The 15,374-nt window shown below is 64.0% G+C and overlaps 1 protein-coding gene across 3 annotated transcripts; it reads right to left on the bottom strand.

The window, feature by feature from the left end:
* Positions 1-591: 591 nt before the first annotated feature.
* On the bottom strand, positions 592-15,362 carry EEF1D (eukaryotic translation elongation factor 1 delta). 3 transcript variants are annotated; one of them, XM_032610061.1, is made up of 10 exons: positions 11,491-12,364; positions 11,324-11,338; positions 7,801-8,882; positions 5,802-5,922; positions 5,332-5,403; positions 1,703-1,802; positions 1,524-1,624; positions 1,151-1,369; positions 814-1,008; positions 592-689 (listed from the first exon to the last, which is right to left on the bottom strand). In XM_032610061.1, exons 1-10 carry the CDS (start codon positions 11,524-11,526, stop codon positions 651-653), a joined length of 1,980 nt encoding a protein of 659 aa, XP_032465952.1. In that variant the 5' UTR covers positions 11,527-12,364; the 3' UTR covers positions 592-650. The 3 variants fall into 3 exon arrangements, with proteins under 3 accessions (XP_032465952.1, XP_032465953.1, XP_032465954.1); XM_032610062.1 differs by lacking the exons at positions 7,801-8,882; positions 11,324-11,338; positions 11,491-12,364 and adding exons at positions 4,385-4,468; positions 15,025-15,116; XM_032610063.1 differs by lacking the exons at positions 7,801-8,882; positions 11,324-11,338; positions 11,491-12,364 and adding an exon at positions 15,025-15,362.
* Positions 15,363-15,374: the final 12 nt, after the last annotated feature.

The following is a 15,374-nucleotide window of genomic DNA, read 5'->3' on the forward strand; positions in this document are numbered from 1 at the left end:
CCAGGGAGGACAGTGGGCACAATTCCACAGGGCAGTGTGTCATGCGATCTGTCAAGGGCCCAGGTCTCCAGCAGGCAGCAGGGGCCTCGGGGCTAAGGGAAGAAGTCCAGCCTCCTTCCTAGAAACGGTCGGCTACCCGGCAGGGTTTTGAACAGGTCAGCCCCGATGGGGCACGTGACTGTAGTCACAACAGCAGGGCCAGGACGGCCGCTGGGGCCTCTTCCCTGGATAGTTCCGGACTGGCACTTCTGTACCCATGGGGACGGCTCAGCGAAAGGAAGCATAATGGAGATGGTGGAAGACTGGGATGCCTCCCACAGTGAGGGAAACAATGTACACTGTCAGAGGTAGACCTGGACGTCCCACTTGCAACTGAGACGTGAGTGAGTCAGGGGAACAGGAGGGGCAGAGGGGTGGGTCACACGGCCACAGGAGGGCTGTGGAGAGACCCAGAATGGGGAGAAGGGCAGTGGCCACTGGTGCAGGAGCAGTGCGTGAGATGCCCGCCCAGTGTGAGGCTGGGGGCCTGGCAGAGTGCGGCTCACTGAATGCGCCCACCAGCAGGGCCCAAACCAGGACAGGAGCCAGAGGGCTGGAATCTCAGTCTTTATTGGCTGCAAGGCTTCACACGCTCAGGCCAGTGCCGGGGCTCAGATCTTGTTGAAAGCAGCAATGTCAACGCTCTGCACCTGTGGAGACGGAGGCTGGTGGTCACACGGGGCCCTGTTTCCCAAAGGCCCAAGCACCCATGTGCCTGGCCAGAGGCTCATTTGGACACCCCAGGCCCCTACCCTGTGTGGGCCCCTCACTCACGTGCTCCTCGAACTTGGTGATCTCCTCTTCCAGGAGGTCCGTGCCCACCTTGTCGTCCTCCACCACACACTGGATCTGTAGCTTGTGGATGCCGTAGCCCACTGGCACCAGCTTGGAGCCCCCCCAGGTCAGCCCATCCAGCTGGATGGAGCGCACGCAGGCCTCCAGCTGGGCCATGTCCGTCTCGTCATCCCACTGGGGAGGAGAGGGGAGGAGGGCTGGGTCAGAGCCCGCTCCCGCCGTCAACACAGTCTGAGTCTACTCCTGCCCTGCCCGGCGCTGATCCCTCCAGGACCACAGGGCACCGCGAGGGGAGGGTCAGAGGCGAGCCACTCACAGGCTTGACGTCCAGGAGGATGGAGGACTTGGCCACCAGGGCAGGCTTTGCGGCCTTCTTCTCGGCGTATCGCCGCAGTCTCTCCTCCCGCAGCCGGGCCGCCTCCCGGTCCTCCTCCTCGTCGCTGCCGAACAGGTCAATGTTGTCGTCCTCATCGTCCTCTGTGGCGGTGGCCACCTTCCCGGCGGGGGGCTCCACTTGGCGCATGGGAGACACGTGCTGCCACACAGGAGGGGAGACGGGGGCCCGTGCAGCCAGGACGCCAGGCCTCCAGCCCTCCACCCCTGCCTGGGCCACAGCCCACATGGGGGCAGCCCGCGGCCTCCCGCTCCTCAGCGCCAGGTGTGGGTCCCTGGCGGGGAAGGGCCCTCACCTGGGTCTGCGGAGCTGTGGCCCGGTGGGCGGGCGAGCTCTTCTCTAGTGCGCTCAGCCGGGCCTCCAGCTGGGAGACAGCCTGCTGCAGACCCTGCACCACTGCGGGGGCAAAGGGGATGCCGGTCAGGCAGCAAGTGCTGGGGTGGGGCCCCCCGCCCGTCAGGCCCAGGGCCTCACCCCCTCGCAGGCTCTGGTTCTCCACTTCCAGGCTGGCAATCCGGATGACCAGCTCACTGTTGTCTCCGCCGGGCCCGCTGGAGGCCCCGGGGCCTGAGCTCTGCAAGGCAGGGGGAAAGGAAGGGCTCATACCCTAGCCTGCTCCTTGGGGTCCCCCCCATTCACAGCCATTCTGAAGCAGAGCCCTAAGCTGGATGAGAAGCCCATCAAGCCCCACGGGGTCCGCCGGCCATGCTCCACCCAGGCGAGGAGAGAGGAAGCCCTGCAAGCCTGAGGCCACAGTGGCATCCCCAGCCCGGCATGTGACAGGAAGCAGGAGCCCAGGGTGGCCCTAACGTGGAGGCGGCGCAGAGCTGAGCCGTGGCTGCCGCTGCCTGGTGGGTGGGAGGAAGCAAAGGACTCAGCTCCAGGGGCAGCCAAACCCAGCAGCTCGGGAGCACCGGGCAACACAGCCTTGAGCTGGACACAGGAGGGGACAGCACTGGGGGCAGCCACCCCCACACACCCGCCTGCCTTTGAAAGCTCTGGGTGACCCAGGGACCCTGGCCTGGCCACCAGCCTCCTCTGGCTCCTCCCTGACCGGGAGCCCCCATCATCTGACCCAGGCGGCACTGCCCAGGGAGCTCAGGCCCGAGTTACACCCCAGGAGCCTGCACACAGGCCGTTCAGCACCCCTGTCCCCCACTGCAGTGGCTCCAAGGGTGGGGCTCAGTGCACCTTGCCCTTGCCAGAGGGCTGCTGGCCCCCTCCAATGTCCAGTCAAGATAAAGGCCTGGGGCCCACCCACCAAGCAGCCACAGGGAAGCCATAGGGGTGGCCTCCTCCCCTGGTCTGCACACCCCCAGGGCACTACCAAGGTGAAGGTCTCCAGACAGGACAGGCTGACACATGCCTGGCTCCCTGCCCTGGGACCAATGGGCGGTGCTAAGCTGACACCGTCTCCTAGACCCACCAGCTCCCACTACACAGAACTCCCAGCAAAGCTGGCCAAGTGGCACTGCGTGGCTGCAGGAGCACTGACCGGCCCCCAGGACCAGGGTGGGCTCTGCTCACGCCACCGCTCTCCTCAGACCAACCCAAGTGTCCACCCCAACCTCCTACTCTGGCTCGTAAATGGCAGCCCCATCCACCCACAGCTGACCACCCCTGCCGAGTCTCAGCCACCGCCACCTGGCACGTGACCTCCTCTCCAAGCTACTTCCCACGGCTCAGCTCCCAGGACCATTCCCACTAAGAAGGTCCAACGGCTTCCGTAGCACAGGGACGAAATCCTGGACCAGCTGTTCCCCACGAAGCCCCGCCAGCCCCCGCCAACCTGCACCCTCAGGCCCCACCCCCTCTCAGCAGCTGCCCCGAGGCCGTCTCTCCCGGTTGATCTGTGCCCGCTAAGCAAATGAACCAGGTCCCGGTGCCTCCAGGCAGGCTGGAACCTCAAGCCTTTGCCCTGCTGTGCCTGCTGCCCGGCCCCGGGGACCTCCCGACACAGGCCTGGCACCACCACCAAGTGAGGACCAACTGTGTATGGGTCCCGAGGCTGCAGGCTCCGGGAGGACAAGGCCCCACCTGCTGCAAGGCCACGACAAAGTGGCAGGGGAGAGACCAGGCTGTTGGGGGCCATGGGGTCACCACCGCTCGGCCCAGAAAGCACCAGGCCACTCCACGGTGTCTAGGCCCTGGGCCCACCCTGCCCACCCGGACTGAGAAGGAAGCCAGGGCGCTCAGTGAGGCAGGCCCAGGCCACCCAGGCCAGTCTGAGCTCCCAACAGCAGGCCGCAGACAGCCACCTGGTGGCCTCGGGGGTGGTGCCATACCAAGGTTCCGAATCCAGAAGCCTCCATCCCGGCCTCCAGCCCTGTGCCTGGCACCACGCGCAGTCCCCGGGAACCTCTGGAATCCCAGTGTCTGCTGAGCCCCACTACCCAAGCCCAAGCATGGGGCTGGGCCATAGCACCCTTCCCGGGGCCACCAGCAGCCGAAGGACGTTCCTTTGAAGTTCACGTGGAAGCCCCTGCCGCCAGGGCCTCAAAGTGGGAGATTATTTGAAAATGGGGTCTTCACACTGGTCATCAGTCACAATGACATTATTAGGCTGGTCCTAATCCAACGACCGGTGTCCGTGTGTGAAAAAATTTGGACACAGAAGGAAAACACAGGAAGAAAACAGCCGTCTACCAAAGAAACCGACCCCACCCACACCCTGATCCTGGACTTCAAACCTCCTGATCACCAAAAGATAAATTTCTGTTGTTTCGGTCACCTGGTCTGTGCTGCGTCATTATTACAGCAGCCTAAGCAGACCCGTCCCCAAGCCCTAACAGCTGCCCAGGTGAATTCCCTGAAGACCGGGACCCCGAAGCTGACCCCAACAGCCAGGGCCCTGAGGCCCGGTGGGGGAAGAGTTCTAACAGCCTAAGAATCTCCAGGGCCGCAGCCCCAGAGCTGCTGAGCCCCTGGCCGCAGCCTTCCGAGCACTGGAGCCCGACATGCCTGGCCCGAGTGCGAAGACCTTGCACCACCTCGATCCCGTGGCTGCCTGGCCCGAACTTGCTCAGGCAAGCAGAGGGTGGCAGTTGGGATTTGGGGTTAATGGGCAGAAGGCAAGGCAGGAGCATGTGGGGGCCAAGTATAAAGCAGGGCCTGCTGGGCAGACAGTGGTGGCAACGCTTCCTGGGGGACACCCACCCAGGGCCGCCCAGCTGATGGCCAGGAGCCAGTATATCCGAGCCAGCTGTGGCAGGCAGGAAGTTCCCAAATATGTCCCCAACCCTGTAAAAAGATGACCTCACGTGGCCAAAGGGACTTTGCAGATGTGACGAGGTTGAGGATCTGGACGTGGGGAGGTTACCCTGGATGACCCAGGTGGGCCCAGTGTCATCGCAAAGGTCCACATAAGAGAGAAGCAGGAGAGAGAAAGAAACGTGACAGAAATAGATGTCAAAGCTCGTGACGCTGCTGGCTAGAAGCCACAGGCCGAGGAATGTGGGCAGCTTTCTGAAAGGCAGAAAAAGCGAGAAAATGGATTCTCTCCTGGAGTCTCCAGAAGGAACACAGCTCTGCTGACACTTGGCCCTCGAGGCTGGGACACCACTCTGTAGCCCAGACAATCCTCTGAGAAGGAAGGTGGAGCAGCAGGGCTGCCACTCCGAGGGACACACTCCCCGGCCAGGCCAGGGACACACTGGACATGACCGTTTCCCTCTCCTGATCTCACATGGGACCTTGAGCCCGAGCTGGGCTGCAGGGCCCCTCCTGGGCCTCAAATTCAAGATGGTGGTGACTCTATGACTTGGGACTCGGCACACCCTGTGAACCCATCTCTCCGAGGAGGGCCACACCTAAGAGGGAAGGGAGGAAGCACAGCACGCGCCAGCCCCTCACACTCTCGGAGCAGGGAGCGAGCAGGAAGGAAAAGGCCTCAGGCCTGGTCCACAGGAGCAGCCGTGGCAAGGCGGGGAGTCCCGGGTGACCGCCAGCAAGCCCAGCAAGGACGCGAGAGGAAGGATGTCTCCTCTGGCCGTGTGGGAACACAGCGCTGCACGCCGCACCCTGACTTTGCTCCAAGGGGCGACATCATCAGCAGCACCGGGGGAAGCGCCGGGCACACCGTCTGCCACGAGGGCGGTACTCACCCCGGCCAGGGACTTCTGGATGTTTTCTCTGGCTCTCGCGATGTCACGGAGGATCACGCTGGCGCCGTTCTCCTGCAGATGGTGCAGGAAGAACAATGCTTTCATTTAAAAAAAAAAAATTAAAAAGGCAGCCTCCTGTGGAGAGAGCAGGAAAGCCCTGCACAAAACAAAAGCTCACGGGCCTGAGGACGGAAGAGGATGGAGTCCTGTGGCCCTGACGACGGGGCCTGAGGCGCACGTGGCCCGCAAGCCCAGCCGGGCCACGTGTCGCAGGTCCTGATGGGCACCTAGAGACGCTGGGAGCGCCCTGCCCACATGGGACACGAGAGCAGCTCCAGCTCCTCGGGAGCCAGCCAGCCGCCCTCCGAAGACCCAACCCCAGCACCTGCAGCAGGGCCACCTGGGCCCAACGTGCGTGTCCCGCTGTGCTGGCACAGACACCCCGAGACCCCACGCGCAGCAGCCCCTACCTGGCGTGAGGAGCCGGCCACGGGCCCGTTCATCTGCTCGTAGAATTTCCTTTCTGCGTCGTCATATTTGAACTTGTCAAACCAGATCTTCTCGTGCACTAGAAAGTTTGTGGCCATTTTCCTGTTGAGAGGGGAGGAGAGACTAAGACAGCCTGGCCGGGAGGAGGGGGCACCTCCTCGCAGACCCCAGGGCTGGCTTGCGCAAGCGCCCCTTCCAACAGCCAGGACCCCGAGGGTACAGGGCAGGCTGTCCCGGTCCTTGGGTAACAAGGGCTCCAGGGCCCAGGGCAGAGCACCAGAGGTTCTCAGCACGGACCACAGCGAGCCTGCAAGCCCCTCCCCCACACCACGTGGGCTTCCTTCAGTGCTAAGGCGGGTGGTCCCCAGGCCAGTCCCCAAGACCAGTGGCTCTCAAAGCATGGCCAGGAACCCCTGGGGGTCCCCAAGGTCCTCCCCTTTCCAATCACACAACTGTTCAAGGCTGGATCTGTCGGACAATATACACCAACGGATAACGCACAAGCAGGTGTAAGAATCCAGCTGCCTCCTATTAAGCCAGACACAAGACTTGCAAAAATGTAAAACAAGACCACTTAGTTCACTGACCTTTTTTGTTACAGAAAAGTTATTTCTTGCATAAACGTCATTAACGTGTAACAAGCTTGTTATTATTTTTCAACAAATAAGTGCTTCTGCATTTAATTACTAATGTAGGAAAAACTAATAAAACAAAAGCTCTCTTAGCATCAGGAGACCAGCAAGCCTGAGAACTGCTGCTCTAGACCAGGGTCTGGCAAACGCCGGCCTGTGAGCCAGGTCCCGCCACTGTCCGCTTTTGCAAATCGCTGTATTGGCACGTCTGCAGCCTGCTGCTTTCCCACCACTCGGCAAGGCGGGGGAGCTGCCACGGACCTGGGCCCGGAGCCCGAATTCTCACAGACGACAAAGTCTGCTGACTCAGAACCGCTCTGTCCCTCACCAAGTGCAACAGAAAAGGACCCAACCTCACCAGTTCTCTTTGCTGCGGATCCCAGGCCATCACTGGACCTCACCAAGTGTACCCCCGTGACAAGGGAGGTTGAGCCCTATGACTCTCCTCCACCCCAGCTCCAAGAGGCATCACTGAACAGTTTCAGTTCCACGCCACCCCGCACGCACACGTACTGCCTGATGGGGAACGCCCCCCTCCCCCCGGCGGTGGGCCCCACACCCTGCCCCTCGCACCAAGGCCAGGATCCCGTCAAAGCAGCACATCCAACCCCACCGAGGAGCCGAGGGGCTCCTGCCGGGAGTCTGGGGTCCAGGGAGGCCCCTCCACGCCCCCTCTGGCCCGGCCTGTGGCCCAGGGCCTCTCCCCACTGGGGGGCCCCCAGTCTGCCCTGAGTCCAACGGTCTCTGCCCTCCTGCCTGAGCCCAGTGGGCTAAGGGATCCCTTCCATGGCCAGGCTCTGGCCTCCAGCGACCAGTTGGCGCTGCATAAACCGCTCTGGGGGCCAGACCCCTGGGTCCACAGGCTGAAGGCAAGTTGGCCTCATCCAGTGGGTGTCTTCCAGACTCAGGCCACTGGACCAGCCGTGTGCTAGAGCACCTGAGACGCCCACCTCACCTCAGGTGGTTCTGGACAAGGAGATGGGGGAGACAGCAGGATGGGTCGGCAAGCGGCCCAGTGGGGCTTGGGGGCCGGGAGCCTTCATCGCTCCCCTGTCCCATGAGTCAGGGGAGAAGCTGGAAGTTGCCTGGCCAAAGGGGAAACCCTGAGCAAGACAGATTCAGGCCCATGTGGACCCCTTCCCTCCACCAACTTGGTGGGGGTGACCCCAGAGGCTGCAATGCCCCAGGGGCAGATAGCTATCCCTGCCCGACCCGAGCCAGCTTCCAACTCAGCCGGTCCAGGAGTCTTGGGAGGAGTCCCGCCAGGGTGGGGGCAGGGAAGGGAGCACGCCGGCCACCCAGCCCGGCCCGGGGAAGCCCAGGCACCCGCCCGGCACGTTTTCCCTACTTGGGTCTCAGGCTGGACATGGAAGGGCCAGACCGGGCGCTGGGTCGGTGAACCAGGGATGGAGCTTCAAGGCGCCAGGCCATGCGCAGGGCCTCGGCGGCGTGGTGGCGGCACTCCGCGCGGTCGTAGGCCGGCTTGCTGAGCCAGGGGGCCTCGGCATCCTTGTGCAGGAAGTACCGGTAGGGCAGGGCAGAGGAGGCCTCCCCGTCCCCCCGCCGCGGCCCGAGCCGCCGGCTTCCCATGGCGCTGCGGCCCCGCCGGTCTCTGCGGCCGCGCCGGGCGCCCTCAGCCTGACCAGCTCGCTCCTGCAAGCGCACCTTCCCAGGGGGGTGGCCGTCAAACAGGGCCTCGTAGAAGACCCTCTCGGCCGCGTCGTAGCGGGGCTTCTCCAGCCACACCTCCCGCACCAGCGCCTGCAGGCTGCCCAGTGGGGGCTGGCCGTTGGCTGGCGGGCTGGGCTGGCGGATGAGGTGCAGGTCGGAGGCAGCCGCCCACTGGCCCGTGTCGGGAGCCCCCTGCCCGCCGCTCCCCTCCGCAGCCAGCAGCAAGGCCTGAGACCACTCCACGAACGCCCGCTCAGCCTGGTCAAAGGAAGACTTGTTGACCCAGACACCCCAGGTCACGTGGTGGCAGGCCACCTGGCTTCCGAGGGCGCAGAGGGCCCCAGGGGCCAGGGCGGGAGGCCGGGCTGCCTGGGCGGCCGCATCTGCCAGCCTCTGGTGGTATGAGCTCTCCGCCTGGTCGAAAAGTGGCTTGTCCAGCCAGACGTGGTCGGCTGAGAGGCCCACGAGGGCCAGGTCCCCCTGGCTGAGCCAGCCCCTCGGGGAGCGCTTCCTCGGCTTCTGCAACGGCTTCTTCCCATTGTGGCTCTTCCCGGGCTCGCTGCTGCCGTTGCCGTCGGGGGTGCCCGCCTCCTCGGCCTCATCCTCCCGGCCCGGCCCGTTCACTGCCAGTGCCTCGGCCGGGAGCTGCTGGGCGGCGGCTCTCATGGCCTCGTGCTCGTAGAAGCGCCGCTCGGCTTCCCCGTACTTCTGCTTGTCTTCCCAGACCGTCTCCAGGGCACAGGAGGCCTTCCCGCTCATCTTCCACGCAGCGTTAAAAAGCAAGCACAAAGGGCAGTTGCAACACCGCGGGCCGTGGGCAGACGGCACCCCCGCCCCTCCCTGCTCGGCCGCCCGGATGGGGTGCCCAGGGGCAGCATGCACGGGGAGCTGGGGAAGCAGTAAACACGCACGAGCACGTAATGCGTGGTGTGTTTGCACGTGTGTATCCTCCTAACCGCAAAACTTGCCTTTTCTCATCCAACATGCACCCAGGCTCTCCAAGGGGGCCCAGGGAACACTTTCCAAACCTCTTTGGCTACAGAAACCTCTTCGGTGAACCCCAAGAACAGCGGCCAAATAAACACAGGACGCGCTCAGCTAATTCAACTTTTACGTCAACAGCAAATGAGTTTTAGAACAAGTGTGTCCCGTGAAACATTAGAGACTCACTTATTCTGAAAAGTTAGCCGCTGTTCATCCGAAACTTTAACTGGACGTCCTGTGTTTTTGCTAAGCCTGGCCACCTCCCTGAGGCACTCGGGCTTCTGTTTTATAGAAATGCACTTGGTGGTCTCAGAGGACGGCCCCGCTCCTGGCACATTCTGCCTGATCTGAGTCCCCCACCTGCACGGCCACACCGCCATCCTGAGCAGTGCATGTTCCAAGGGAAGCTAGAAGATCTTAGCCAAGGGGCACCTGGGAACAGAGGGTGGAGCACCCACCCCTGCGAGGCCACATCAGGGGAGATGCCAGGGAGTGAGTGTCTAAAAGGGAAGGAAGCCAGTGGCTCTGGCAGTTAAGAATCAGGTTCCTTGGTCAGCGGCCGATGCCTCCGGACCAGGAGACAATCAACTCACACCCGTGGGTGCACCTAAACTAAAGGAACCATGTGGGAACCTCCGAGTCCTGTCCTAGGACGCGAGATCCTCCCTGCACTCCAGCGCCTTTTGGTGTAAGGGGCTCCGCACACCTGCCGCTGTGGCTACTGGATAAGCCTCTGTCCAGAGGCCTGAGCTCAGAGCAGCCCTCGTCACCTGCTGCCCCCGTGCGAGACTGAGGGCTGCTGGGCCACGGGGTGTGCGCAAACAGCCACGAGGCGATGGCCTCGGCCCTGCCGCTGGCACAGGGCGCCCCATTCTGCTCCCGGGCATGGTGCCCCGTAAAGGCTAGCCCCATTGCTGGGCAGCCCAGAATGCTACAGCAGACCCTATTCAGCAGAACCAAGGGGCCTGGGCCACCGCAGCCTCCGGCTAGAAGCAGCTCAAGCCCAGAAAGCCCTGGAGGCCAGTCTGCTCTTAGGGTGCACCTAGGGGTCCCCGAGCTCACACCTGGCTGGCCTGTTCTAGAGGACGGCCTTGACTAGCACAGGGACTCCTCCTCTGAGACCCTACTCTGGACCCTGTGCCCGCCCAGAAGCAGAAGCACCAGGCCGACTGCCTGGGGCTACGCAGCTTGCTCTCAGGATGGCCCCCGTGTCTCCTGCTGCTGCGAGGTCACCTGGTGAAGCCTAAGCGAGGGCAGACCTGCTGGGCCCTCACCCCAGGGAGGAGGCCCCCCGAGGGGGCAGACTTTCACCCCGGGACAGCAAAGCCTTCCTGCCACTCACCGCAGGGTCTACAGCCCCCCGACCAAAACCAAAACCCAATTCCAATCACCCCGGGACGTGTGGGCCAAGTCCCGACCGACCTGGGACTTCAGGGAGACTCCCCTTTGTGCTCTGAGGGGCTCGCAGGGGTCTCTCACAGCACCTGATGCAGGGGCGGAGGCCCAGGCTCAGAGAGGTCTCTGGCCACCCCCTCGAGCCTCCCTCCCCGGGGCCAGCAGCACTTACCAAGGCCAGGCTGACTGCAGAGGCAGTGCTGGGGGGCGGGAGCCCATGCCCAGGAGGCGGGGCACTGTGACATCACTCACTGTAACCGAGGGCTGCAGGCCTACCAGGCTGGGCTTGTCTGCCCTCTGACCTCTCTGGCAGACCCTCACCAAAGGAGCGCAGCGCGGGTCAGGGCTGGTCTGGCCCCTTCAGCCCTGCCCACCAGGCTGACCCCCCAGTGCGGAAGCCCTACGTGAACCTAGTGGCCTAAACGCTGTCCTCGGCTCCTGACATCAAACCAGGCTCTGCTCAGAGCTCTAAGGGTCACAGTTCGGGGGAGGGGAGGCCCCTTCTCAAGATGCCCGTGAGCAAGGGACAGGGCCTGAGACCAGGGGCTGGCTGGGGCGGCGGCACCCTGCCCTGCCCAGAGGTGTGGAAGGTGCACGCCAGTCCTGACCTGCTCACGGGGTGCCCACCCTACTGCCGAGGCAGGAACTGGCTCAGCCCAAGAAGGTGCTGAGGCCACACCCAACAGGTCCAGACAAGGAAACCGAGGCCGGCAGCCTGGCCCCAGAGGTGTCAGGACTCGCCAGGCATGGTGAGGGCTGGGCTGGGGGTCCCCTGGCTCGGGTGAAGGGGACACAGGAGCCTGGGACGGGCGAGTACTTACTTTCACTTTGATCTCCTAGGACAGCATGAAGAGAAAGCAGCAGAGTTAGAGGCAGTCAGACAGGGCGGCCCGAGCAGGCTGGGGGGCCTTCTCAGAAGCTGCTCGGTGAGGCGGCGTGGAGGCGAGTTTGCTGGGGAACAAAGGCGAGCACCGGAGCCAAGACCCACCACCAAAATCCCAGGGGGCAGCTGCTGCTCCTTCATCACTCGAAATGCGCAGATGCTGGGGTTCCTGTTAGCCGGAGCCAGGCAGCCCTGGGAGGCCCCATCTGAGCTCCTCGCTGAGCTGAGCCAACCTGGGGAGGTGAGCCAGCACCTCGAGTGCCCCGCTGCCCACGTGGATCAGTGCTGGGTGGGCTCTCCCCATCCCCGCACCGCCACTGGGTCCAGACCGCTGGACCAGGTGTAGGACGACAAGGACCTGGCTGAAGGTCTTGGCAGCCACCCAGCCCCAGTGTCCACGCCGGACAGGCCTCTCCCTCAGCAGGGCCACTATGGGGGCGAGAGGCCAGGTGGGCAGGGTGTGCCGTCCCCGCAGGCCAGCACCGAAGGGTGCACAAGAGGACAGACGGGGTGCCCGGCCCTGAATCCACAAGAGGCGGCACCAAGGGGCTGAGGACCCAGTCAGCCCTGCCACCTAGGCCCCTGGCCTCCCCGTCTACCCCACACCGCGGCCAGCGCGCCAGCATCAAGTCACCCCAGGACAGGGTGCACGAGGTGTCCTGCGGGGCAAACAGAGAGGCTAGCAGGCAGGAGACAGGCGTGCACGGAGGTCCCAGGCAGGCTCTCCGCAGACACCCACCATAGGGGCTTCGTGTGGCAAGGCTCTGGCGGGAGGAGGACTCCCTAGAGACACCACACAGGAGCGCTGTCACCTGGGGAGACGACCACAGACAGCTGAGGGCTGCCTGGTAAAGCCAGTGCCAGGATGGGGCCAAGAGCACCCCCAGGGCTGCTGGAGGATGAGGCCCCAGGACAGCTGGCACAGCCCCCGACGTCAGAAGCAGGGGCCCACCTCTCCCAGTAGAAGAACCACTCTGAGTCTGAACACTTTCCCGCGAGGAGGCCACCAGGGAAGCACAGAACTCTCGGCTAGGGGCTGGGCGTCCTACAGGAGCAGTCGGGCCTCCACCGCCCCCCCCCACCCCCCGCAACACTGGAGCACACAGGGAGCAGAACCAGGACGCAGAGGAAGCGGTCCCACCCTGTACTCCTCACCTGCAGGGCCAAGAGCAAGCCGCCTGACACTAAGGACCAGCCCTGGGGCATAAAGCATGTCAAGACCACTCCCATAAGAGGGGGCACTGAGGCGTGGGAGGCCCTGGAGGGATCACGGCCCACCCAGCCACCAGGATCTGGGGCGAAGGCAGCGAGCAGCTCTTCCTCTGCAACTCCCCCAGCCCAGCGCCAGTGCGAATCAGCACTCCTGGCTGTGCTGAGGGACTCTGGGGGCTGCGGAGTCCTTCTCAGCCTCTGCCCAGCTGGGAGGGCAGTTCTTGCAGTGCCAGTACAGGGAACCTGGCAGCACTCCCTGACCAGGATACTCCTCGCTGGAGGATCCTGAAGGTGAGGACACGGCCCGGCAGAGCCGTGCCCACCAATCTGCCAAGAGGTCCCCGTGAGGCTGGGTGAATGGGGAAGGTTTCTGGGAGGGGTGAGGGTTGCCCCCTCCCCCAGCTCCATCCTCCACACCTCGTTCTCATCCTCCAAACAGTCTCAGGTAACCAGGTGCCCATGTGACCCCATCGCAGTCACACACAGGCAGGGGCTCCCAGGTCATCCACCCAGAGGTCTCAGCGCTCTGCCCCCCTTCCACAGGAAGTGGGAATCGGTGTGCGGTGTGGGGAGATGGGGCCCCCGGCTGGCGCGGCCTGGACCAGTGCTGCACAACAGAGCCTCCACGCGTGCAGTGTCCAAGAGAAGGCGGCGAGCACTCAGCACGCTTCAGCCGATGAGAACAAGCCAGTAGTGGGGCAACTGGACGCGAGTGCTGCCCTCGGATTTCCTTTAGAGGCGAACTCCACAGCCCCCAATTCCTACTCAGAAGCTTCCCCACCTCTGACTCCTGGACAGTCCAGCCCCACTCAAAAATGCCAACCTGTCTTGCTGGCGTGGAGGGGGGCCCCTGCACCCCAAGACTCAGCACTCACACTGCGGCTGCCCAAGTCACCCCACCTGAGGCCCAGCCAGCCGCATGACGTTTGTGCTACAATGCCGTGGCCGTTGGTTCTATTTCTATCCCAGTCTGTGGTGCCCTGGTCTATCTGCCCTGACCGCCAGGTGCCTGTGCCCCCTTCCCTAGGGCGGCTCCAGCATTGTACGCGCCTTCTCAACCATTCTGAGTACACTTGACACCTCACACAGCTGGGAGACGGGAGTGGGGTAAACTGAGGCTCCGGGTCGGTGAGGTGAGAATCTGGGACTCCGCGTCTCATCCTGACGCCTGTCCTTCACACAAATCTCACACTGCGCCCCACTTCAAATTCACACGTGCCATCTTCAAATAGGGACACAGGGCCAGGGCTCATGCCAGCATTTCCCGCCTGCAGCCCTTGAAAAGCTGACACCAGAGCGCGGCGCACTGGGGACGTTCTTTGTGGCCGCCTATTTAGGATCACCTTCAAGAAACCTTCATTCACAAAAACACTGGTCAAGCGTGTTTGCCCCCCAGGCTCCTCTAGGGGAAGGCACAGCAGCGGCGCTCCAAGGTGAGGAGATGGAGAGCTGCAGGGCACCCCGGCACTGGCACAGGGCCCAGGCCTGACTGCCCCGCAGAGGTGGCACAGTGCACCTGCTCCTCGGAGTCTGTGTGCCAAGCTTTCTCAGGGAACCCCTACGTCTGGAGCTGAGCACGACGGTGGGGCTCAACCCACTTATGGTTGAGGGCTTCCTAGGAACTAGGGGTGTTCAGAGCTGCTTCTGAGGCAAGACCGGGTCCTTCCCCGACCCAGGCCAGGCCTACTCCCTCACCACTTACTTGCCAGGGTCAATCTGCTCTCACGACAGGCAGGGACCACCCCAAAGTCCAGCCACACAAACAGCTCTCTTGCTCCAGGGTGGCCCTTCACTCTGAAAACCCTGTCATGCTGGTCCCCGCCCCATGCCAACCCCCTGGCTCCAGGACAAGGCTTTCTCTTCTTCGTTCCACTGAAAGTGCCCACTTTTCAGGAAGATACCCTCCTCCCCTTCAGACAGTGGCTTCGACATCGCCTCCTGCCCGGATCACCTTATCCAAATCCAGGCCCTCCATCCCTCTCAGAGAACGCTGTATTTCAGTCACCCAGCAATCACATCCTTATCCTTCCCCGAGTTCGTGAGCTCTCCAGGTTCCACGAAGACTGGGTCCGTGCCTGTCCCTCAAGCCCAGAACCGACAGGAAGTAGGTGCTCCACAAACGTCGATAAAGAAACGGGGGGACTACAGGCCCGGGTCACAGGTGGGCAGACATCCTTGTCACCCACCGGGGCGGAGACCAGCGCGGCCCCGACATTCCCGCAGCCGCCCTCCCGCCGGGGAAGCCGCAGGGGTCCGGCCGGCACGTGGCCCGCGGGCTCCGCCCCTCTGAGCGGCCGCGAGCCCGCACCCGGCCCCGCGCCCCGGAGCCGGCCTGCCGGCGGCTCTCCAACCAAGTCCCTGCCAGCGCAGCGCGGGCCGTCCCTTCCCCGGGCCCCAGGGCCTGGCGGCGCAACCCTAGGTACTCACACGCCAGCCAAGGACGCGGCGACCAACGCTGAGGGCTCGGCGCCGCGCGACGGCAAAGAAAAGGGAGGGCCGCGCTGGCCGCGCACGGGAAGTGAAGCAGCGGGCTCTACCACGCGCCGGGACGCGGGGGACGCGGCCCGCGCGCACGGCCCGCTGCGCTGCCTGGGCCTTCCGCGCGACTTTCCCCGCGGGTGGACAGAAGACAGTGGGAGACCCCCGCGGGGCTCGCCCTTTCCCGGAGGAGCTGGAGCAACCCGCCGGGCACAGCGCCGCCGGCTCCCGCCCCCCTCCGCTGCAGCTCCGGTGGACTCGGCGGGCCCGGGCGGAGCACACCGGCCGGCACGTGCCGG

Source organism: Phocoena sinus, chromosome 17 (assembly GCF_008692025.1).
Source record: "Phocoena sinus isolate mPhoSin1 chromosome 17, mPhoSin1.pri, whole genome shotgun sequence".
Taxonomy (NCBI): domain Eukaryota; kingdom Metazoa; phylum Chordata; class Mammalia; order Artiodactyla; family Phocoenidae; genus Phocoena; species Phocoena sinus.